Raw genomic sequence first — 25,477 nt, forward strand, 5'->3', positions numbered from 1 at the left:
CTTAAAAATAGAAGAAGGGCTGTGGGTGTAGCTCAGTGGTAAAATACTTGCTTACTAGGTTTAGGCCATGGTTCCATTCCAACATCACCAAAAAGAAAGTAGTAGTGATAAGTAAAATGATATAGTCATAGAATACAAGAGATTAAGTAACAAGTAAGAAAGCATACAAAGGATTTGAATAAAACTATCAGTAAATCAATGCAATTGTTATGTATAGAACTTTGTACCTTCTGGAAAATATGCATGCTTTTCATATTCACAGAACACTCACAATTTATACATACCATGTTCAGCCATAACAAATATATTTCAAAAAGTAGTTCATAATCTACCGTCTCTGATCAATAGCCTATAAAATAATAAAAGCTGGGCACCAGTGGCTCATGCATGAAATCCTAGCAACTCAGAAGGATTTGAGGATCACGTTTCAAAGCCAGCTCAGGCAGGAAAGACTGTGAGACTCTTATCTCCAATTAACTACCAAAAAACTAGTAGTGGCACTGTGGTTCATGTGTAGAGCATTAGCCTGAGCTGAAGAACCCAGGGACAACGCCCAGGCCCAGAGTTCAAGCCCCATGACCGATTAAAAAAAAGAATAAAATTATAAAAAGATAACCTTTAAATCCTCACCCACTAGAAAATTAGGAAACATGTTCCTAAGGAACCTTGGAGTCAAATGCTAAGTCAAAATTGAAATTAGGCATTTAAAAAATTTGAAATTATTAGGGGGCTAGGAATATGGCCTAGTGGTAAAGTGCTTGCCTTGTATACATGAAGCTCTGGGTTCGATTCCTCAGCACCACATATATAGAAAAAGCCAGAAGTGGCGCTGTGGCTCAAGTGGTAGAGTGCTAGCCTTGAGCAAAATGAAGCCAGGGACAGTGTCCAGGCACTGAGTTCAAGCCCCAGGACTGGCAAAAAAAATTGAAATTGTTAGTTCATTAAATATAATAAAAGCGAATGAACACTCTCAACACCAAAGTCTATGGGATTCAGTCAAAGCACTAATTAAGAAGATATGCAAAAAATGTGGTATATATACACAATGAAATTTTACTCATTCATTAGCAAGATGGATACTGTACCATTTGTAAAGCAATGGAAAAACTTAGGAAAAAAATTGTATTAAGTGAAATAAGTCAGGCCTAGAGAAACAAAGGCTGCATATTTTCCCTCATATGTGGAAGGTAAAATTAGCTTACAAACTAATAAGTAAATTCATTAGGTAATATGCAAGTGCATATAAGTATATTAATGTAAAGATGGTAGATTCAAGGGAGAATTCAAATAGTATAATTCCTTAGAATGCAAGGTCAAACAAAGTTCAATAAAATAAATAATAGAAAAACAGGTACTTGAAAGGAAGGTAGGATCATGGGAAGAGGGGCAGACCAATAAAAAGGAGAAGAGGGTAAGAATGTGATCAAGAATTCAACATATGGACTGGGGATATGGCCTAGTGGTAAGAGTGCCTGCCTCATATACATGAGGCCCTGGGTTCGATTCCCCAGCACCACATATACAGAAAATGGCCAGAAGTGGCGCTGTGGCTCAAGTGGCAGAGTGCTAGCCTTGAGCAAAAAGAAGCCAGGGACAGTGCTCAGGCCCAGAGTCCAAGCCCCAGGACTGGCCAAAAAAAAAAAAAAAAAAAAAGAATTCAACATATAAGAATAGTGAAGGAAAGAATGTGTTAGAAGGAATAAGTGAGAATGTTGAAAAGGGTAACATTGATCAAGACTCATTGTATGTGTTTATATACTGTGTTGTAAAATGCTAAGTTCTTTGTACAACTACTTAAAGATAACAAAAATATTAAGAATATGTGTAAAGACTGAACATAAATGAATGATTTGATTTAAGAAACTAGAAAAAGACAATAAATGCACTAAATTAATTGAGAGGATGGGATGTTTTTAAAAAGCTTAAATTAATGAAATAAAAATTAGTAAATAAAGGATAATTCAAATCAAACCTCGGTCTTTGAAACTCTTGATTAAAGCAAAAGAAAAAGAAACTAAGAAAAATAGAGTATTTTGAATGGAAAAAATGCTACACTTATAAGGCAGAGACAGTTGGATGTGGATAGCACTTAATAATCAGCCACGATTTGTAGTGCTTACTGACCATGGTCCAAAGAGTTCCCTTATGGTGGACTATGAGCTACTAGTGTAGCTTAAACCTAAGACGAGAAGAAATGCACACATTTAGCAAGCTAGCTTCAGTACATTGGCAGATACATACTAATACTAAGGGAATATAAGTTTATAACATGTAGTTGAAAAATCTATTAAAAACTACTTTTTTGTTTCTGTCAGTTATATAAGATTCACCCCCAGGAGGGCTCTATGCAGATGCCCCTGTTTAAGTCTGTGCCCAGTACCTGCGTTACCTAGGTAACTAGCACACCTGGAGGCAGTTAGCTCCCCCTTCTCTGAGGTCACATCCATCCTCCTGCCTTTCCCTATATAATATGGCTCAACACCCATCCCCACTCTCTTTCCTTTTCTCTCTTGCTCTTTTTCTCTCTTTCCCTCTTTCTCTCTTCTTCCTTCCCTTCTATCTCCCTGCAGCTCCATCTTGTGTGGGCTGGCAGTTTGCTCTCCTCCCAATAAACTTTTCTCTGCTTGAACCCTGGGGTGGGTTTCCTTTCTGGCGAACTTTACAAGTTTTGAGGCTTGAACTCAGGGCCTGGGCACTGTCTCTGAACCTCTTTGTGCTCAAGTTTAGCACTCTACCACTTGAGCCACAGCACCACTTCTGGTTTTTGAGTGGTTAATTGGAGATAAGAGTATCACAGAGAATTTCTTGCCTGGGCTGGGTTTGAACAGTGATCCTCAGATCTCAGCCTCTTGGGTAACTAGGATTACAGGTATGAGCCACCAGCACCCAAATGAAAACTACCTAATTTTATCCAAGAAGAAGTAACAAAATCTCAAGAGTCAGATTCAGGTGGTTTACACTTATATCCTAGCTACTCTTTGTGAGGAATTACATCATTTAAGTCCTCTCCAGACTCTACTATATTATCTTTTTCTATATTTTTCTATATTTTTAAGTTATCAATATGAAAAGATTATTATATATGAAGATAAATACAATCAAAATTCTTCTCTGTGTGCTTGTAAAAAATAGAAACAGAAAAGTAACTTATTTCCAATGAGTACAAAACTAAAATACCTAGGAATCAACTTAATGAAAAAACAGCACAGTGTGTATTTGAATAAAAAACAAAGAGTTTTAAAAATAAAATAGTAAAATGGGAAAATATAAATATAATACCATGGGATAACATTATAAAATATATTTTTTCCAAAATTACCATGTAACTGTGATAAAATACAATTACAACACAAATTGAGTGTGTTTTATAACTTGATAAAACTACTTCAAGTCTCATAGGAAAAAAAAACAAATAAGAACAAGACAATTACTAAAAAGGGATCAGATATTACCAAATGTTCAACCTACCATAAAGCAAATATAACCAAAGAATTGCAACAGGAAATAGAAAATTAAACCAATCAAATAGAATGGAGTCTAGAATAGAAGTAAATAAGAAAAATTGATGTGTGGAAAAAGTGGCATATCCATTGGATAAGTGGAAAGACTATAATTTTAATAAATGACCTTGGCATAGTAGCTATCTACCTGGAAGCAAACAAACTACTTGTCCTAAAATAAATGGAAAAACCTTGAATTTGGACCCATATATCTAACTGCTTCCTGAGCTTTCCCACTTGCATACCCACAGGCACCACAAACTCAGTGCTTCCAAAGCTGAACTCCTCCCCTTCTTAGGTGCTTTCCCCAAATCTGAATCTTCTCTTAGGTTCTCTAAATGAATGAACGGCATAACTGTCTCCTCACAAACACTCAGTATCATTATTAACTCTCTCTCTCTCTTTCTTACCCCTACAGTCAGTAAATCATCACATGCCATATATTTTACCTACCAAGTGTAATTCAAATAGATTCCTTTATAATTACTTCATTAGATCTGTCCACCAAAATCTGTTTCTTAAGTTAAATGGCCCATTGTATAACTGTATGTTGAGTGCCTGCTGTGTGCTGAGCATTCCCTCTTGAGTGCCTCGGTGTCCAGTCTTGTATCTTCCTGCTGCATTCTTCACCTAGCAGTCAGGCAGCATAATATCTTTTAAAAACATACTACTCCAGTGCTAAAAAATGGCTTTTGCTAAATTTCAGTTGGCTTCTCTGTTGTGAAGGGAAGTTCCAAACTCCTTAGCACGCTTATACAATCCTTTGTGATCAGGTCCCTCACAGAGTTCTAATCCCATCTCTTGGGATAAGCCCCTTATCTCAACTGAGTTTCTTCCTCTGAGAAATGGGGATAGTGCCTATCTTCAAGGAGATAGTGGAGAGGATTAAATAAGATAATGCTTGTAAAGCCCTTAGTATAGTACCTGGTATATACTAAATGTCAAATAAGTGTTTACTGAAGGTAGCCTTCTTCAAACACATGTAAGGAGAACTATTTATATTGCTTGCTGTCCCTTTGTAGTGTAAATTTTTAAGTTTTATTTTATTTTTTTACAGTTTCATACGTTAGGCCATGGGTACATTTCTTGTACTATTTGTTACCTCTTCCCTTATCCCCCCACCCCCTTCCCTTTTTCCTCTCCCCCCATGAGTTGTTCAGCTGGTTTATACCAAATGGTTTTGTAAATATTGCTTTTGGAGTCCTTTGTCTCTTGATTTTGTCTCTTGATTTTGATATTCCCTTTCACTTCCCTAGTTCTAATACGAGTATATACAGTATCCAGGTACTCAGATGAGATACAGTGATAGCACAGGTAACAACCACACGAAGGGGATACAAGAGGATCATCAACAAATGAAGCTACTGTTTCATATGGCATCTTGAAAGTGATTACAACAGTGATATAACACTCATTTCCATAACATGGAGTTCATTTCACTTAGCATCATCTTATGCATTCATAAGGGCATGGCTATTGGGTTCTTGTGATCCTCTGCTATGACTAGCCTAAACCTGTGCTAATTATTCCCTATGAGGGAAACCATACAGTCCATGTTTCTTTGGGTCTGGCTCACTTCACTTAGTATAATTTTTTCCAAGTTCTTCCATTTCCTTACGAATGGGGCAATATCATTCTTTCTGATACAGGCATAAAATTCCATATGTACCACATTTTCCTGATCCATTTGTATACTGAGGGGCAGCTGGGTTGGTTCCTGTAGTGTAAATTATAATAACTACAGTCTAAATTCCTGAAGACAAGATTGGCTAATGATATATCTCTTGTAGCACTTCATACAATGATAAATACACAATAGAGTTTTAAGATCACATTTTTGTGTGTGCCAATCATGGGGCTTGAACTTAAGCCTGGGTGCTGTGCCTGAGCTTCTTTGCACAGGCTAGCACTATACCACTTGAGCCACAGCTCCACTTCTGGCTTTTTGCTGGTTAATTGGAGGTAAGAGTGTCAAGGACTTTCCCTGCCCTGGCTGGCTTCAAACCATGGTCCTCAGATCTCAGCCTGGTGAGCAGGATTACAGGCCACCAGCACCAGGCAAGGGTAGTTATTTTTTAGACCATAAATAATAAATGCCAAAACCCTAGGAACATCATTTGTTTTCACCTTCTAGCTCAATGATTTATCACTGTGTTAGCATGGGACTTGGCAGTACTCACTGTAGGTCAGTGGGATTTTTTTCAGATGGTTTGCTGCCAATATCCTGGTTCTGACAGAAATGGAGTGCAAAAGCATGAAGGTGTTTAATTCTGCTCTCTGGCATGTAGATCATATACAATTTGCCTACTCATCTGTGATATCAGATTTTTGCTTCTTAAATATCAATTTCCTCTCAGAGCTACCAAATAATATGTTTTATTTTAAGAGAAAGCCAATGGAATCTTCCTGAAACACTTTAGAGTTCCTGGCTGAAGACCAGGTGACAATCAGAAACTCAGAACAGACCCAGGGGATCTGAAGATTCACAGCTTCTAATAGACTAGCATATCCCACAAGTTTTGCAATTGAGTAAACTGGTATCCCAGGCTTGGTTCCCTTTCCTTTTCTGTGTACCAGTACTGGGGTTTGAACTCAGGACCTCATGCTCTTGCTTGGCTATTTTGCTCAAGGCTGGTGCCCTATTAATTGAGCCACAGCTCCTCTTCCAGCTTTTTTTGTTGGTTAATGGAAAATAAACTTCATAGACCTTTCTGCCAGGGCTGGTTTCAAACTTTGATCCTCAGATATCCACCTCTTGAGTAGCTAGGATTACAGATATGAGCAACAGTATCTGGCTTCTCTTTTCATATACTCTCTCCCTCTACCACGGCTATCCTCCCCCTGCCTAGTCTTCTCATGTCCTGAGCTTGTCTGTGAACTTGAGATTTTTCTAATAAGACATCTTTTGGCAGTTGAGTGCCTGCTATTCTGTCAGTGCAGAGTTACTCAGTTATAGATTCCAGTGAGGACCTAAGGGTGGAACCGTGGTTCTATCTGACATAGACTCCCATTGGTACAGTACAGTCTTTGAACTAACATTTTATTTGTTTAGACCTATTCCAAAACGAATGATTATTTTGAGCCTTTGATGTCACTAGGTAGAAGCTGAAATGCTCTCAAGAATAGGAAAGGGAATTCAGGAGCTGATAGTTAATACCCATGATCCTAGCCACTCAGAAGTCTGATATCCGAAAATCTTGGTTCAAAGCTAGCTCTTATCTCAATTAACCACAAAAAAGTGAGAATTGGAGCTGTAGTTCAAGTGATAGAGTCCTAGCCTTGAACAAAAAAAATGCTCAGGGACAGTGCCCAGGCTCAGAGTTCAAGCCTCGTGCTAGCATAAGTAAAATGAATATGGAAGAGAAAGAGGGGAAGTCAGCTCCACTTTTTTATGGGGAGGTGAAGTACTGGGGAGCACATCTTTCTGAGTACAGGGGATTGAACCAAGGGTTTCTTGTTGAACTACATCTCCATTAGGAAAAGTCAGTTTTGTGTCTGTTAAACAAAAAAGACAATGTTTTCAATCAGAAGAACCAAAAAGCCAAGTCCTCTGGTTGTGTCCCAATTTTATCCCTTACTTGGACAAAGCGCAAAACACTTGGAAACTGTTAAACAAAACGTATCTCCTTTACCTGCACGACAGTCATGCACAGCCTTAGGAGTTTCGGCAAAGAAGGACAGGTCCCATAGAAAACAGACTGTGTAACTGGAGACTGTGCTGCTACCTGGAGCTGCCTACCCCATTTTCACCACCCACACAGCCTAAAAATAATCTGAGCAAGTAAATGCTTGATCGTGAGTGCTGCAACTTCCTTCTGCCAAATCTAGCAGTTTTCCTTCTCCCTCTCCTTCCTACTCTAAGAAGAGCTGTTAGGATGTGGAGACCTACCTACTCTGGGCTATCAAAGATAGGCTAAAGACAGGAGTTAGAGGGTTACCATGAATCCACAAACACCATGTCCCTAAAGAAACCATCTGTTCTTTTAAAGCTAGAGCTATTTAATGGAGAAAATAGTAGGTCTCTCAGAGCTGTGTCTTTAAGTCTATCAGCAGTCAGAACCAATATTTTATCCTCTAGGTTGCAGAGTCCAGTCCAGAGAACCGGAGCTTTGAAGCTGGAGAAATGGAGAACTCAACCCCAGCTTAGTCTGTGTATGACCTTCAGAAAGGCACCTAACTGCTCTGATTCTTGGGTTCCTCGTTTGTAAGATGGGAATATCACCAACTGTATCACAGGTATGTCATGAATACTAAGTGAGATCAGAAACAAGAATGTCTCTAGCACAATGCCCAGAATAAATTATTCAAATATGATTCTCTCCCCCTCCCAGTCCTTGTTAACTATATACATATCATTTCACAAAGTTGGACTCCACTCCACTGGCAGAGGTAGAAAGGATGTAAAAAACAGCTGTGTGTGTGTGTGTGTGTGTGTGTGTGTGTGTGAGAGAGAGAGAGTGGGTGGGGCATGCACACATGCACTGTGGTAATGGTTGTTTTTGTTTGAAGTTTGAAGCTTTTTAGTTCTACTTTGTTGTTTGTTTTTGATTGGGTTGACAGTGGGAGAGATTAAAGGTACAAGCAGAATTAAAAGCATTCCAAGGTACAAGATAGGTTGGATAGGTCTGAAGCTGAATTACTTGGATTCCATTAACTTTCCAAGAATACATTGGGAATGGAGAACCTGGGCAGATGGTAAAAGAATGGAGCCAGCAGGAGAGAGCAAAATTAGGCAAATGTTCTGGTCACTTAGTGGAACATGAAAATTAAACATGGAGAAATGGGAAATGGAGGAGGAAGGCAGCCAAAGAGAAATGGAGCTATAAGAGGAGGTTTGTCGCATCAAAGGAAGGTGTAAAAACAGACTGAGGATGCCTATGTATATGTACTATTGAGGCTAAGAAGACATGACCATGTCTTAAAGCTCATCTATCCTGTAGATTTGAGGGAAGATGGGAAGGAAACCAACATGAATCTTAACTTATTTTATTCATTTTTTGCCACTTGAACCAGAGCACCACTTCTGGCTTTTTCTGTGTATGTGGTACTGAGGAATCGAACCCAGGGCTTCATGCATGCCAGACAAGCACTCGAACACTAAACCACATTCCCGGCCCAAGTTATTTTATTCTTAAAACCTATCTTGTATCTATACCTTGTAAATATTTTCATGGTAATATTTAATGTCCTCAAAAATGTTATTTTGTAGCATATCAGAACTGTCGAGTATTTTTGAAAAAAGATTGAATCATATTAGGTGTCTGAATAATTATCAAGTGTTTTCTTCTCTAGTATAAAAATAGGTTATGCCCACACTTCAGATTGCACAATTGATTGAGGCTTTTCATCTACATTAAATGTCAATTGCTATATACTTAATAAGATTGAATGCAATACTGTGAATTAGTCATTACTGCAGTAGAAATGAATAGACTTAGGTCAATATGCACTTATTTTTCATTGTTCATGAAAACCATTTCCACCTACAATTCCACAATGGTTTCCAAATAGGTATTCATTCTTACAAGGTGCTTGGTAGCCCAGATCCTTCTCCAGAGCTATTGAATGCAGTTTCTTTACTCTCCCATCTCTCACAAAAATACTCAAGAGAACATTTTAGCTAACAAACATTAAAAAATGCCAAAGAACTCCATTTTAAGCCACTGGAGAAAAAAGCATATGTCCCTCCCTAATAATTTTTTTTTTTTTGGCCAGTCATGGGCCTTGGACTCAGGGCCTGAGCACCATCCCTGGCTTCTTCCCGCTCAAGGCTAGCACTCTGCCACCTGAGCCACAGAGCCCCTTCTGGCCGTTTTCCATATATGTGGTGCTGGGGAATCGAACCAAGAGCTTCATGTGTAGGAGGCAAGCACTCTTGCCACTAGGCCACATTCCCAGCCCCCTACTTTTTGCTTTTGCTTAGAAGCCATAACCCAACGAATTTGGGAAGTATAGTAGGAAAGTTTACCTGAGAATCAATGCAAGAATCCCTTAGATGTTCCTGCAGAAGGGCAATAAACTATTCTATACTAAATAAAACTTAACCTAAAAACTAGCAGTGTATTGAATATAAAACCTTTACAGTTTATCACCTTTACAGAAGTAACTGGTGAGTTGTTAAAGGGACATAGGTCTGAGATTCCCAATTTTATAACCTCTCCCTTTTGCAAGGAAGGTTCTGATTCATACATGCAAAATTTGAAATTGGGACCATTTGAGAATGACTATCTTCCTCACCCCTCAGAAATAATACGAGAAGTAATTGGAAGTCCAGAGGTCAGGGATAGGAATCTTTGGCAAAAAGATGTGGTACCCATAAGTACTAATGTAGTAAGTACTCTTTTTTGCCAGTCCTAAGCTTGAACTCAGGGCCTGGGCACTGTCCCTGAGCTTCTTTTGCTCAAGGCTAGCACTCTAACACAGCACCACTTCTAGCTTTTCCTGTTTATGTGGCACTGAGGAATTGAACCCAGGGCTTCATGTATACTAGGCAAGCACTCTACCACTAAACCACATTCCCAGCCATATAGTAAGTATTCTTATTGCTACCAGCAACAATCCTTACCTATGACTTATCCATTGTAAGAACTCTAGCAATTGAGTCATGAGCCTAGCTCTGTTTTTTTGTGGGGTTCTTTGCTTTATTCGCTTTATTTCTTTGTTTATTTTCTTTTTTCAAAGGATCTTGCTTCTACCTTTGCCCAGACTGGCTTTCAAATCATGGTCTGCCTGCTTCTGTCTCTCAAGTAGTTGAATTATGGGTATACACCACCACATCTGACTCTTCCTGTTGTTGTTGCAATATTGAGGTTTGAACTCAGGGCCTTGTACTTGCTAGGCAAGCATTTACCTGCTTGAGCCACTCACCAGCTTTTCTGATTTTGTTATTTTTCAAACAGGGTCTCACTTTTTTGTCCTGGCTAGATTAGATCATAATCCTTCTATTTACTCTTTTCATGTACCTGCGACCATAGATGTGTCCCATTACATCCAGCTAATTTGTTGAGATGGGATGCCTTGCTAGCATTTTGTCTGGACTCTCCTTGAACCACAATCTTCTTGGTTCAGCAGAGTTGCTAGGATTATAGACATGAGCCATCAAACCCAGCTTTTTTTTTCAAGTATAGCTAAAACAATGGGCAGGAAACAAGTAGTATATTCTTTTCTTATAAAAGGGAGGTAATAGAGTGGTTAGGGACACAGGCTCTGGTTAGGAACTAAAGTGTTCAGATCCAGTTCCCTATTGTGTTACTGACTAGCAGTATGACATTGGTAAATTGGTAAATCTTTCTGTATCCACTTCTTTATCTGTACAGCAGGAGTAACAGTGTCTATATCACAGAGTTTTGTGAGGATTAAATGGGTTAACAGCTTACCTGGAACAAGAGAAATCCACAGTAAATGTCACTTACTATTATAATCTTTACAGCAATAATAGCTACCCTTTGATTAATTCCACAAATGAATACTTTACTTCTTATATTTAATTCTTAAAATATATACTATACTTCATAATCTTATCAAAAGCACAGCAGTCTTTTATTTTTGGAAGGTCGGGTGTTTGGGGTTTTTTTGGTTGCATTTTGAGAGACAAACAATAGACTGGAAATCCTACCCCCTCTTCTCTTTTAGCATATTCCCCATGGCTTGATGGGCCACTTAGATGCTGATAACTTCCATATCTGTGAGTTTTCCTAACCTCTCTCCTGACCTCTAGATCTAGTCAGCAAGAAACTTACTAGACATTTCCTACCTGACCTTGATCCATGTACAACAAACCTCACATGTCTAAAAACAACTACTTCTGTGTGTGTCTTTGTTAAAGGCAGCACCAATGGAAGAAATCTACAGGTCATTCTAGTAGTTTCCTTTTTTCACCCTTTGTATTTAGTAGTCAATTGTATCTAGTAATTCTATTTCTATAAATGTTTGGGATATATGCCCTCCTCCCTAATCTCACAGTCACTGCCTCAGGTTGGGTCTTCATATCTCTCAGTAAAAGTCTTCACCATCACTCTAACTCTTGCTCTATCCTTCATTCATTTAGCAATGCTTCTTTTTCCTTCCTTCCATCCTCCTTTTCCTCTTATCCTCCTCCTCCTCCTCCTCCTCTCTTCTACTTCTTCGTCTTTGTCTTCTTTTCTTCCTCTTCCTCCTCCTCCTCTTCTGCCGCTGCCGCTGCCACCACCGCCACCACCACCGCTACCACATGAGCCACATGAGCCACAGCTCCACTTCTGGCTTTTGGGGGGTTAATTGAAGATAAGAGTCTCAGAGACTTTCTTGCCCAGGTTGAGTTTGAATCATGATCCTCAGATTTCAGCCTCCTGAGTAGCTAGGATTACAGGTATGAACCATCAGCATCCAGCTTAGCAATGCTTCTTAAGTATAGATCTTATCTTATATAATTATCCACCTGCTGAAAATCCTTCTATGGCTCCCCAGACTCCTCAGTATAATGTCCAAACACTTATGATATAAAAGGTTCACCATCATTGGGGCCCAAGCTACTTGTCTAGATTCAGCACTTGCAATAATTCTGACTTTCAGGGGTTCCCTGAATACTGTTATGCTCATCCACCTTCTGTGCTCTTGCATGGGGTTCCCTCAATCCTTTACTCCAATTTTTGTTGGCAAAATTCTGCTCATATTTCAAGATAACTCCATTTTTATTTCCATTCTACAGCCTTTCCTAAATCCTTCCAGCAGATGTGGATGTTTCTTCCTCTATGCAAGCTTGTCATCTTGCATTTATCTTCATTAAAACAGCAATCACTTCACATTTTATTTGCCATTTTGCCTGACAGATTCTCAACCTATCTGTGTGTTCCTTGAAGGCAGCAACCATTTTCTATTTATTGCTACATACATAGTTCTTACAATACCATTTTCCCCATATAAGTTGTTACTTCCACCTCCATTAATACCTCTGCTGTCTGCCGCAACAGCAGTCGTAATTAATTTCCTTTCCTGTGATGTTTGGCTAAAATGCATTTTCTCCATTAAAGTTCCCCTGATTGTACTCACTTCACTGTAGTCACTCCTTCATTTTATCATGTCCTCAGTGCTTCTAGAGGTCTCCTCCACAAATACATTTGTGCTTGAATCATTTGGATTATGCCCTTTCTAGCTAGATACTATTCTTTCTAGCAAGCACACTAAAACATTTAAGGATCACATACTAAAATCATCACAGGAATGCTTTATTAAAAAGTAACTTCTTAACTTGGTACTAGTGGCTCACACCTTTAATCCTAGCAACTCAGGAGGCCAGACTTGGAGGATTGAGGTTTGAAGTCAACCCCAGACAGAAGTCCAAGTGACTCCAACTCTAATTAACCATCAAAAACTGGACTACAGGTGTGACTCAAGCGGTAACGTGCAAGCTCAACAAACAAGTCAAGCAAGCTTGAGGCTCTGATTTCAAACCCTAGTACTGACAAAAAATAACTTAGCTTCTTTTTGTTCAAAGATAGCACTCTACCACTTGAGCCAAAGCTCCAATTCTGACTTTTTTAGTAGTTTATTGGAAATGAGTCCCATGGTCTTTCCTGCCCAGGCAGGCTTCAACCCACGATCCTCAGATCTCAACCTCCTGAATAGTTAGGATTACAGGAGTGAGTCACTGGTGCCAAGCGTTTATAACTACTTTTTCTTTTCTTTTTGTCGGTCCTGGGGCTTGAACTCTGGGCCTGGGCACTATCCCTGAGCTCTTCAGCTCAAGGCTAGCACTCTAGCACTTGAGCCACAGCACCACTTCCAGTTTTCTGATGGTTAATTGGAGATATGAGTCTTACAGACTTTGTTGCCTGGGCTGGCTTTGAACCATAATCCTCAGATCTTGGCCTCCTGAGTAGCTAGGATTACAGGCATGAGCCACCAGCACCCTGGCTATAACTTCTTTTAAAGACATACATATTTTCTGCAGTTGGAGAAATAGACATCTGTTACACAGACTCAAAGATTCTCGTCTTACCCAAATCAAATACCCTTCTAGTGAGCAATAGGAGTAAAAAGGGAGAATATCCAGCCACCTAAAGACTGAAGTCTATTCGCAGAAGAAGAGGTAAGAATGCCAAAGACATACATGAGGAAATGTTCAACATCCCTGGCCATAAAGGAAATGCAAATCAAAACAACTCTGAGTTTCCATCTCACCCCAGTTAGATTGGCCAACATTGTGAATTCGGAAAACAACAACAAATATTGGTAGGGATGTGGGGAAAGGAACCCTACTGCACTGTTGGTGGGAATGTAAACTAATACAACCACTCTGGACAACAGTCTGGAGGTTCCTCAAAAAACTAAACATAGACCTTCCCTATGACCCAGTTAAATCACTCCTGGGCATCTACCCAGAATATCACAAGCCAGAATACCATAAAGATACTTGCACCTCCATGATTTTTGCTGCACTATTCACAATAGCCAAGTTATGGAAACAGCCCAGATGCCCTACAATAGATGGCTGGATTAAAAAAAATGTAGTAACTATACACAATAGAATTTTATACAGCCATTAGAACGAATAATATTATGTCATTTGCAGGAAATGTTGCAAATCATGTTAAGTGAAATAAGCCAAGCTCAGAGAGATAAATTGCATATGTCTTTTCTCATATGTGGAAGCTAGATCTAAAATGAACTGGGGTTCTAGGTATTTACACACAGTAAGACCAAAGGAGGATACACTTAGAAGAACACAAAGGTGCAAGGCCTATGTGCATCTAATCATATAGGACAATATTTGTCAAAATGAACTCCAGGAAATGGAAATGAGCTGCTTCTTTTCTTTTTGTCTCATTTGTTCATTTATCAATCTTTGGGAGAGTAAAGGTGAGCACAAAATTGGAGGGACAAAGAGTGAACAATCCATTGGTTATACTCACTGGACACTATGTTGAAAATGAGCCATATAGTTTGTGGGAGGGGATAGGAGGGATAAACTGAGAGAGAGCAAGGGAATGGGTGACACTGTCCAAATAGAAATATACTCTATACTTGAATTATACAACTGTAACCCCTCTGTAAATCACCTTTGCAATAACAATTTAATTTTAAAAATTTTTTTTTATCTTTTGTATTTGTGTGGTACCAAGGAATTGAACCCAGGCCTCATGCATGCTAGGCAAGCACTCTACTACTACTAAGCCACATTCCCAGCCCTTAAATTTTTTTTTAAGATAGAAATCTACAAAGACTTTGAAAAATGATTGAAGATAATAAGCCTTAGTGGCAAGACAGAAAGAATAAATTTCCCAAACCAAAGGAAGCTATTTTTCTAATTTCAATCTCTCTCCTCTCTCACCTCTCCTTGTTCCCTACTCCCTTCTTTTTCCCCTCTCCCAGTCTCACCCTTGTCCTAATGTTGAAGACCAGTGCCAGCTCCTTAAAAAGCTTCAGAAAAGCCAGAACGATATTGACCTGCCTAGGGAGATTTGGGGATAGATTAATCATTGTATTGCAGAAGTTCTGGGGAGGAGAAAATGAAAGCAGCACACCAGATATTCAGAAAAATGCTTTTCTGTGCTCAAGACTGAAAAAGCTAAGAAAAAAACTAAATGAGAAAAATTGGAAAGGGCTACATTCCATTCATTAGTAATCCCTATTCTGCATGCTGCTTTATAAACATTCTATTTTCTCCCTAGAGGCTGTGCTGTCCTTAAATAGACCATTAGGCTTCTAGAGACCATCAACCACATGCTTCTTTTGTAGATCTGAAATTGTGCAACATACTGGGTACATACTGTATGCTCCAGAAATATTGTTGACCAACTGATTACTAAGTATTTAACTATTTTCCTCCTGGCAAATTTTCAGGAATGCTTACTATTCACAAAACTGAGGAATCTTGGAAACCAAAAGGAAGTATCTATCCATTGGTATGCATTTTCCCTTAGATATGCATTATACAGAGATTTCCTTTGGAAATATAAACAAAGGATGCCTGATGAGCCAGGACAAAGAACTATATATAGAGATCAAGTGGCAAGAATAGCAAGGTCGAAGTGTGCCCTTCCTTAACCAGATTAAAGGGAGTCTCGGGTCTGCCTCTTACCTCCTTCCCATGCTCTCCAGCCACAAAAGAAATTATTTCCAACTGTCTATTTACTGAATTCTGAAAGTGGAGCAGCAACTATAATAAACTACAATTCAGCTAATAAATCTATGGTGAACTTAATCTCAATTTCTGTAATAATAGGAAGACTGCAGCTTTGTTTACTTTCTGAGGAGAATAGAGAACAGGGAGAAAGAACTAAAATGGGGAGGCAGTATTCATGGCCTCTTTATGAAAAGTCAATCTGTGACAAAAACATTCACAGACAATAAGGAAGGGAAACAGGTTTGGCAGGAAATCAGCCTATTCCAGTTTTCTCAGAAGTGCCTTAGCTGGTATCTTTCATCCCCACCCAAAGTGAAATGCCTGGTTTACACTGTGAATATAGCCATTCCCTAAACACCTAAACCTGGATTAGAGAAAAATCCAAATCATCATTCAGTGTCTGGCTCTCATGATTAACAGTATACTATTTATTTCATTTTATAAAGTATTTGTAATCATTTATGAAATGTTAATCATCTTCTTAAACTGCATTTATAATTCTAGGCTTGTCCTGAAGCCTTTTGGACACATAGGCTGTGTGTTGAATGAGTATAATAAGCAGGCTGGATTCACCCTATGATTAAGGGGAAGTTAAGGGAAGGCACATCTCTAACCTTTCAGAAGGGAAGATGTCATAAAGGGCAGCCATTGTCTTCCAAAAACCATCTTGAAGGGTCCCTGTCAAGGACAGAATCCTAAACTAAATACACTATGAAGTTAACTCCCAAAATACACTTTTGTGGTCAACATTATTATATTATCTCACTATTCTTTTTCAGTTCTCATTTCATATATTTATTCTATTGTCTCTATTTCCTACATAAGTATATCCACATTGCAGTGGACTTTTTCATTGTGTAAGCCCCCAAAGAGTAGATACTGTGCTCACGCCGTTAAAAAAAATTCTGACATAATGCCATGCATAAAGAGGTATTAGTAAACACTGATCTATTGTGTGGCCAGAGAAGACAGTGGCTTACATGACAGGATTTAACAAGCAATCCTAAGGGCTCTTCTATTTTGTTGGCTCTCATGAGGCTATTCTTTCTTCTTATTTCCTTACATGTGACAGCATTGGTGTCACCTCCTTAAGGCCCAGGAAGGAAAGATACCTTCAGAAAGGCACTGTTAAAACATCACCTGTTACTCAAAAGGCCAGAGCAAGTCCTCTACTAACATGATGATGAACTGTTTGATGAGACTAATTCCTACCACATGAACAGAACATAAAGGATTGGTTGCTAAGATGGGTTCCGAAAGGCTGGAACAGGGCTATGTTAAGGTGAGGCTGGACAGGGCTGTAAGCTTCCCAGGAGTTGGGGGAAAAAGAGACTTTAATATTAACAAATGATACAAATCAAAATGTTAAATTTGCTATTTAACTCTAGCTTGCTTCATACTTAATAGTCTTTTTGATTAGAATAAGGAAGGTGACTGTTAAATTTCTAGCCATATTTTATTCTCTTTTAGCTGTTACTTTACCTTCAATCATGCAAATTCTAAACCTAGGGATCCCTTATCTAGTGTCCTGCTTACAATACTCCCTTGTCCCTTTACTAGTGTGGATTTCTTATATTGTAATTTAAGAGCCTAATCAGAATCTTTGATAGAATGGAACATGAGAGATTCTGATGAGCTGAAAACCACTCAGAAATACTTCCTATTTTGTTCCTCCTCTTTTGGAAAGGATGAGACAGACAATGGAGAAAAAGAACAGAATGCAGAAAATAACAATTCACAGAATTGTGACCTATAAAATCTGGAAAGTCATAGAAGGTCATAGAGTCGGTCCAACTCCTCATTTTATGGGTAAGGTTATAAAAGCTAAGAAGCTAAGTTACTTTACATTCATACAACCAGTTAATAGAAGGAGTAGGTTAAGAACTCACTTTTCCAGCTTACATTCTATTGTTCTTCCTTTAGATTCCTTATGCCTGTTCCCAACACCCACCCATTCTGCCAACTGACACAGAATTAGTACTTTATGTACTCTATATAGAGAACCAATCTGTCTGGCAAACTTAGTGCACAATCAGGGATTATATTGCTAAGATATATTTATCATATTGGAAGAAACATAGACTTCAGCAAGTCCAAATAAGGACTGGGTATGAAGAATCATGCCTACAGTCCCAGCTACTTAGGAGACAAAGATAGGAGGATCCTGGTTCCAGGCCAGTCTGGGCAATAAGTTAGCAAGACCCCTATGTCAACAAACAAGCGGGGTGTAGTGGTACACATCTATAATCCACTTGGGAAGTAGAAGGAAAAGGAATGAAGCCTGGGCAGAAATGCAAGATCCTATCTGAAAACCAAACTACAGCAAAAAAAGGGTTAAGCTGTGGATCAAGTGGTAGAGCTGGTAGAGCACTTGCCTAGTATGCTCAAGGCCTTTAAACCCCAGTACAGCTTGAAGGAAGGAAGGAATGAAGGAAGGAGAGAGAGAAGGAAGGAGGTGGAAAGTGAGGGAGGGAAGAATACAGTTATTCATAGAAGACTCTACAAAGTACTTTAATAGGAATCACCAACACGGATTACAATAAATTTATTTTACCATTTAAAACAAAATAAACTCAAGGGTTGGAAGTATGGCTCAAGTTGTAGAGTGCTTGCCTTGAAAGCTCAGGGTCTTGAGATCTAGGCCCAAGTACTACCAAAAATAAATAAATACAGATTTAAAAGTAAAGCAAAATAAGCAGAATAAACTCAAAGTATTACATTTATCTGTCACCAAAGTAATACTGGAACGATACTATCAGGCTGTAAATAGAATTAGAAATATTAGAAACATTAGAAACATGCACATCCATTAGGAATTCTGCAATGTGTTCTCTAATCCTATTTAGACTTTAGATCTTACAATTAGTTCTTCCATGAAATCAACACAAAACTAAACAGATTGGTCTAATGTTTCATGCATGTTCTTGAGGAAAGGGAATAACATCTTTCTTTTATTATGCCCAGAGACAGAGTTCAATTCCTCATCTAATCTGTATTCTAAACTCAACATTGGTAGCAATTTCTTTAAAATTTTTCACTTGTATGAGCAGTTTATAATTCACAGACAACTTTAGCAGATATGACTCGTTGATGACAATAGTGGAAAGGTGATAAGTACCAGGTAAGAAGCTCTAGCTAGGACCAGATGAAGATAGGAGGAGGAAAAAAGAGGCTAGGAAGAGAAAAAGCAGTCCTGATTATATTGTTACTAAAGAAACATAACACTGAATTAACCTTAACCTAGACAAAGGACACAGGGTTTACAACTTGCCTATGACACACCAGTAATCTCTTTAAGGAATGATCATTTCCAGTTTGAGGAAGGAAAAATCACATATCTTTTCTGATTCTCCTACTGCCTGCTGTTTGGAAAGAAGGGAGTGTCCTTCAGACTGTTGTCTCCCAACCTAGCACCACTACATAGTTTTTAAAAAAATTATAAATATCATAAATACCAATACTTATAAAAGGCATCAAAAAGAAATGAGACTTTGTAGAACTATGCATCACTCCAAATGTCTAGAAACTACACTATGACTAAACCCAAGTCCCCCCAGAGAATTGCGAAGGTTCCTGTTACCTACCTCAACTTGCTGGCAGATCTGTATTAGTTTGGCCATTTGATTTTCTAGTTCACTGTTGCGCTTAACCAGGTTGGTGAGGTTCATCTCCAGAGTTTGCTGTCATCGTAGAGGGTGTGAACCCAGCAGGAAACGGGGGGGGGGGGGAAAGGACAAAAAATGAGCTTGAGAGCCAATGTTATGATCAGTCAGTCATTAGATACTTTGTTTTTCAGAGCTGGGTATAGATCCTAGAGATTTACAACTGTTAGGGGAGTGCTCTATCACTAACCCCACCCCAGCCCATTAGACCAAAATTACAAAGACTCACAAAACACCTACTCTGAATCAAGCTCTGTTCTAGGTAGTACTTAATCATGATGTACCTCTGTTCTAGACTGTCATTATTTAGGGAAAGATGATATTCATGACTTTGTAGGTGGATATAAAAATGTATTGACATTAAAGCAAAGTTTTTAGAATATTATATTAATTTTGACTTTCTAAAGTTACTCCATTGTCAAATCTCTTTTTTTTCCCTTCAGGAAATCTTATAGCACATAAACACAGGCATTGTCATCTCTTTTACAGCTGAGTAGGAAAAGTATGATTTATAGGATGATTATTGTTTGCCAGACACTCTGCCATTGTAGTTCTATACATACTACTTAATAATTCTAACCATCTCATGAAGGAGAGAGATTATCATTTGACTGGTGAGAGAACTGAATTTCAGAGTGAAGTTTAAGTGATTTATAGTCATATAACTAATATGCAGCAAGGCTAGGAATGGAGTCCATGTCTCCAGTCCCTTATTTTAACTTAGTTATTCTGGTGGGGTTTTATGCCCCTTTTGTGAAGAACGTTATGTATTTATTAGTAGGCTACTTCAATTATTTTCTCACGGTCCCAACACCCTACAAACTTTGCTTCAAATGTCTTATACCAACATCCTGGCCCTTATTTAAGTATTCCTTCCCTTCATCGTTTCATTCCTATCTCCATAGTTCCTATAATTTGTAGTTGCTCAAAGTTCATACATTTGGAAGAAGATTGGAAAGTTACTGGGGAGTAAGGGGACAGAGAAAAATAGAGGGGACTAATGCTCTTTTCTTTTTCCTGTCTACTAAGTAGATGTAGCTTCCTAATAACCTTGGCACTGTTCCCATGATTATATTCCACAGGATCTATTCACATTCACATAGATGTATATATTTCAAGATGGACTAATCTGATTTCACTTGTTCTTAAACTGGATTCTGAGGACCAGCTTAACTCTTGCTTCACTTCTTGGCTTTATTTCCATTGGAATAATTTTTCACTATTTATTTCATTTTTCTCAGCTTGGGGGTATCTCCCCTGATTTCTTTATCTTACTTACTTGTTTTTGTGCAGGTATACAAGGACATGAACTCAGGGCCTGGGAGTTGTCCCTTACCTTTTTTGCGCAAGTTGTCATTCTACCACTAGAGGCCTAATTTCATTTCCAACTTTTTGCTGTTCAATTGGAATTAAGAAAATCACAGAATCTCTTGTATAGGCTGACTCTCAACTGTGTTCCTCAGGTCTCAGCCTTCCGAGTAGCTAAGAATTACAGGCATAAGCCACTGGTGCCTACCTCTCTGATTTCTTTAATCTTATGACTATCTCAATTGGTGGTCTCCCTAGCAAATACAATGGGAAGGAATGAAAAAGGACAATAATAATTTCAGCTTCATCTCTAAGCTAAATTGATGTAAGAGAAGAAAGGAATGAGAATCTTAAGAGATTCAATGCAACAAAATTTTTAATGAGCATCTACTTTGTTCAGGGTGCAGTAGTGACTACACATAGAAGAGAAGGAATTTCAATAGGCAGTGATGGAAGATGGCAAGGTATTCCAGCCTGTAGTCCTGGTACTTGGAAGACTAAGTTAGGAGAATTGCTTAAGCCCATAAATTTGAAGCTGGCCTGCGTAACAGAGAAAGACTCTGTCTCAAAAATATTAATAAAATATGAAGCATGTTCAAGGAATGGTAGTTTAGCTCAGCTTGAGAAGAGTACTAGTACTGGTGGGGACAGGCTAAAAATGTGGATCAAAGCTCTGTTATGAGGGCTTTGGATATGTAACTTTTTTTGTAATGGGGGCTTAGCAAAAGCTGTCAAACAAGGGAACGAAATAATTATACCTACATTTAGGGCATTACCCTAGCAGCAGCATGTATGGCAAAATGAAACAGGAAAACCTAGAGACAGATACTGGAAAAATGGAGGCTGCAATACTCAAGGTTCTAATATAGGTCTGGACCAATCTAAGAGGATGATCACGAGACATGTTTCAAGAAAGGATTTGCCACTGAAATATGCAGAGAATACCAGTGAGTGTAGATAAAAGGGATCTGAATTTGGTAACTGGAGGGCACAAATAATCTTTGAAAAAGGAATTCCAGTATGGTTTTAGAAACAGATGCCAAATCATACAGGGTTTAAGAGTATGCCAGGAGTGGAAAATATGGCTCCTCTCCATAGGTGACTATGACAGAATTGAGTTTGATCAAATACTCTAGCTTAAGTTGGAGAATGAGAATGAGAATTAGTAATAGACCCAAACAGTCAATGATTCCCTCTAGCAGAGGAAATTCAAGGTCAATAAAATTCCATGTATCACAAAATGACTATATGGACATATTAGGTACAGAATGTAGATTGATGAACTCAGAGCTGAAACAATATTGAAAATTTTTGTTTCCAACTGCAATGTGTTTCCATTCAAATATGGGATTCCACAGGGAGGATGTTCTTAACAAGTACATGCGACCTGTTGCAACACTGGTCCTGAAATTGATATTTCATGAATTATTCATGTGCATAGCAGGACTAAGATCCCTGCTGTGTATTCCTCATTTAAGGCTCTGAACTGAAACTCATGGCTTTTATAAATCTACTGAATACAAAAGTTAGGACTGAACACATAACTTGGGGGTCTGGTTAGACTATGAGCATTGGGTTACCATCACAAATTTATGGCAAATGGTTAGTTTGCTGTGGCCTCCTAGCAATTTTCAGACTGCCAGCACATTTTAACAACACAGAACTAGAACTGACAAGATGACTCTAATTTCAACCTTGCTTCATTAATATGAAAATGCTTTGAAAAATATATCTTTGGCTAATGAAAACACCATCTGTTGATGGCTTTTTGCCACTGTTTTCTTACATTATGAGACATAATTTGAGGAAAACACCGAACATTTACTTACTCACTTCCTATTCACTTACAAGGAATTAAAGTCTCATCTCAAATTGGAATTGATTCGCAATAATGAACATATGCAAAGGGAAGCAGAATTGAAGCAATTATGCAGTCTATTTTTCCCACCCATTCCTTATCATGCCTGGCACTGGCAAATCATTCAGAACTAAAATTTCTGGGCCACGCTAGGTTTGAATAACTTGATTTGGTCAAGTAATTATCTTGTCTATACAGTGGCTAAGTAAACATAAGATGTGTGTGTGTATGTGTCTGTGTGTGTTGTGTGTACATTTGTGTAAAATCTTTTATGACAAAATAAACATGTTATTCACTTTTAAGGAATTTGTTTTGCTCTTTTCTTGTGCAGTCTAGTTAATGACTGGGTTCCCTCTATCCAAACCTGGTTAGTACAACTTTCTCAAAACAGCTAAACTGTGACAGCAAGCTAGCCAAAGTGGCAGAGAGATTGGAATGGAGATATCTGCTGAGAGGAAATGAGGACAGGAGATTGTCAGGGTGAGCAGGATGAAGCTCCCATTTCCTGCTGCAGGAGGTAACCTCTGGGTCCTTTTCTACTTCCCTTTTGTGAGGCCTAGAGAAGCCATTTTAGCTTAGGATACTGTGAGAACTTGTTCACCTTCACATAGCACCATTCTAGCAAGCACACCAAATGTGCTTGTATCTAAACAACACAAAATGAGGGGAAAATTTGGCTGTCTTTTCCTAATTGAGATATTAGAAGGCCTGCATTAGCTAAATTGGCAGTCTACACTGATTCCATTTTTACCAAGTTCCATTTTGTCCATGTCATATAGACTCAGCCTTTTTGTGCTCTGTAGTTATCATTCCAAGGGATGAGCATGGTTTGTTATCTGAGAAGCTAGGAACAGGCCATTCTTCTTCCAGACAGCATCCCATTTAAAAAAATAAATGGCCTCTCTAACCCTCTGAAATAATTGCTGCTATTTTCTCCCCCTTCTCTAGACCTAGGTTATTTCTGGTAACTTTTATTATTGGCTCTCTTAAGAAATCTAGCTGTATGTTAAAACAGCTCTTCATTATTCTTATGGCATGAGCTGGACTCTATAATCTCCACTTTGCATGTTCTTGAAAGGCAGATGCATTCCCATGCAAGTACACACACACACACACACACACACACACACACACACACACACACACACACTGACCTGACACTAAGTCTTAAAGCTGAAAACAGGATGCAGCCTTTCTGTTTGTTCTATTGAAACATCTAGTATTGTCATCAAATGTCTGTATTCTCTCCTGCTTTCCAAAAAGTACAAGGGGAACATTATCTAAACCTAGGCAAGATTCAATCTTGGGTTTTAATGTGGCAATTGAATCTTGGGGTAGCGGGTGGGAGAGAAACATGAAGAAGAAAGAAGAACTCATTCATGAGTCATCCCAATTGATAGAAGATAACTTCGTCTTTAAAAACAATCTGAGCCAGTGATCCCACTTCCTCTTCTTTGGTATTTTGTTTATTGACATACAATCTACACACTGACATCCTTCAGTCTTCCAAAAGGCAGAAGTCAGAATCTTTGGGGGGGGGGGGGGAGGGAGGTGGCAGAGGTCACATTCTACCTTCTTTCTTAACTGCCTGTCTTAAACACTTACTTTGCTTTTGCTTCAGTCTGTCACTTTATGTATCAATTACATATGGCCTTTCAACAACAGAACACACCATCTGGTTCACAAACTGAAGCCCACACCCTTATGCCAGAGTTTATTCATTCCCCAAACATTTATTTGCTGTTGTATAGACTCGAGCTACATCCCAGAATGAGATGCGGGTGATACACTAGATGTATATTGCATAGGTCTACTCTACTTGAGGCGTGTAAGAAAATTCCTAGATCCTCAGACAAAATGAAACAAGTTGTCATCCCCTACATTTCAGAGGTCTCTACAGCCTTTGAGGAAAGATCCAACCTTCCCATCACCACAGTGCTACCGAAACAATCACACATCCCCTCTACCTTCACTTTTTTTTTTTTTTGGCCAGTCCTGGGCCTTGAACTCAGGGCCTGAGCACTGTCCCTGGTTTCTTTTTGCTCAAGGCTAGCACTCTGCCACTTGAGCCACAGCACCACTTCTGGCCATTTTCTGTATATATGGTGCTGGGGAATCGAACCCAGGGCCTCATGTATACAAGGCAAGCACTCTTGCCACTAGGCCATATCCCCAGCCCCCCCCCCACCTCCACTTTAGATGCATATGCCACAAGCAAACCTCCAGCTTTACTTGGTGAGTTATTATTTGGACCTCAAGAAAGAAAATCTAATTCCAGTGTGTTTATTTTGATTACACCCATCCAGAAGTTAATTTTCCTGGAGGCATTGGGTAATATTCTACTGTTCATCTTCAGTGCCATCCTTTCATGTATATCCTCTTCTTTGTCTTTCATATTCTCTCCCTAATTTCTAGTCCATGGTGCTCTGTGAGGCTCAATCTACTAAGTTGACCTTACCTCAGCTCATTACTGCACAGCTTTGCCTCAGGGCTGAAGGTATTCCAAGTAATTTCTCTAGCCCTGATTTTGGAGCCCCTGGAAAGGCCTGAATTTCAGTTCCTTCTATACTTCTCTCCTTCTACATGTTTGAACACAATTCTCTCCTGTTTAGAACCTTCCCCCTTCTGTGACTCCACTGATAGATAGATATCCTCTGACTGGGGTTTGCACAAATCCACCTACAGTATCTTCTACCATCCCTCCTATGTTCTTTCACAATTTTCTGTGCTTATTCTGTCTTATAATTGTGTCCTTAGTTTTCTATCTCCTGATACCAAGCTGAGAACTCCACCAGATCTGAGACTATGCTGTGTTTTACATAGTAACCCAAACATCTTTCCTGGCATATAATAGGTATTTAATAAATGATGAATGAATTAATGAATGACTCATAATCACAATGATCACAAATGTAAAGTCAAAGCATCATCCATAACCACTACATTCATTCTTAAGTCCTGCCAATTCTTTCTTCATGGACTCTCTAATTGACATTTCTCCGACAAGTTCATCCATGAGTCTTTGGTTTTGAGCTCGATGACACCC

The 25,477-nt window shown here is 38.8% G+C and overlaps 1 protein-coding gene across 4 annotated transcripts in view; it reads right to left on the reverse strand.

Annotated features, from left to right (window-relative positions):
• Nucleotides 1-25,477, reverse strand: part of Mid2 (midline 2) — a 99,112-nt gene that overhangs the window by 50,890 nt on the left and 22,745 nt on the right. For all 4 annotated transcript variants that reach the window (XM_048335750.1, XM_048335749.1, XM_048335747.1 and 1 more), the window contains exon 3: nucleotides 19,188-19,283. In XM_048335750.1, the coding sequence (XP_048191707.1) occupies nucleotides 19,188-19,283 (96 nt within the window). The remainder of the gene's footprint in view (nucleotides 1-19,187; nucleotides 19,284-25,477) is intronic.

The sequence above is a fragment of the Perognathus longimembris genome, chromosome 28 (genome assembly GCF_023159225.1).
Source record: "Perognathus longimembris pacificus isolate PPM17 chromosome 28, ASM2315922v1, whole genome shotgun sequence".
NCBI classification, from domain to species: domain Eukaryota; kingdom Metazoa; phylum Chordata; class Mammalia; order Rodentia; family Heteromyidae; genus Perognathus; species Perognathus longimembris.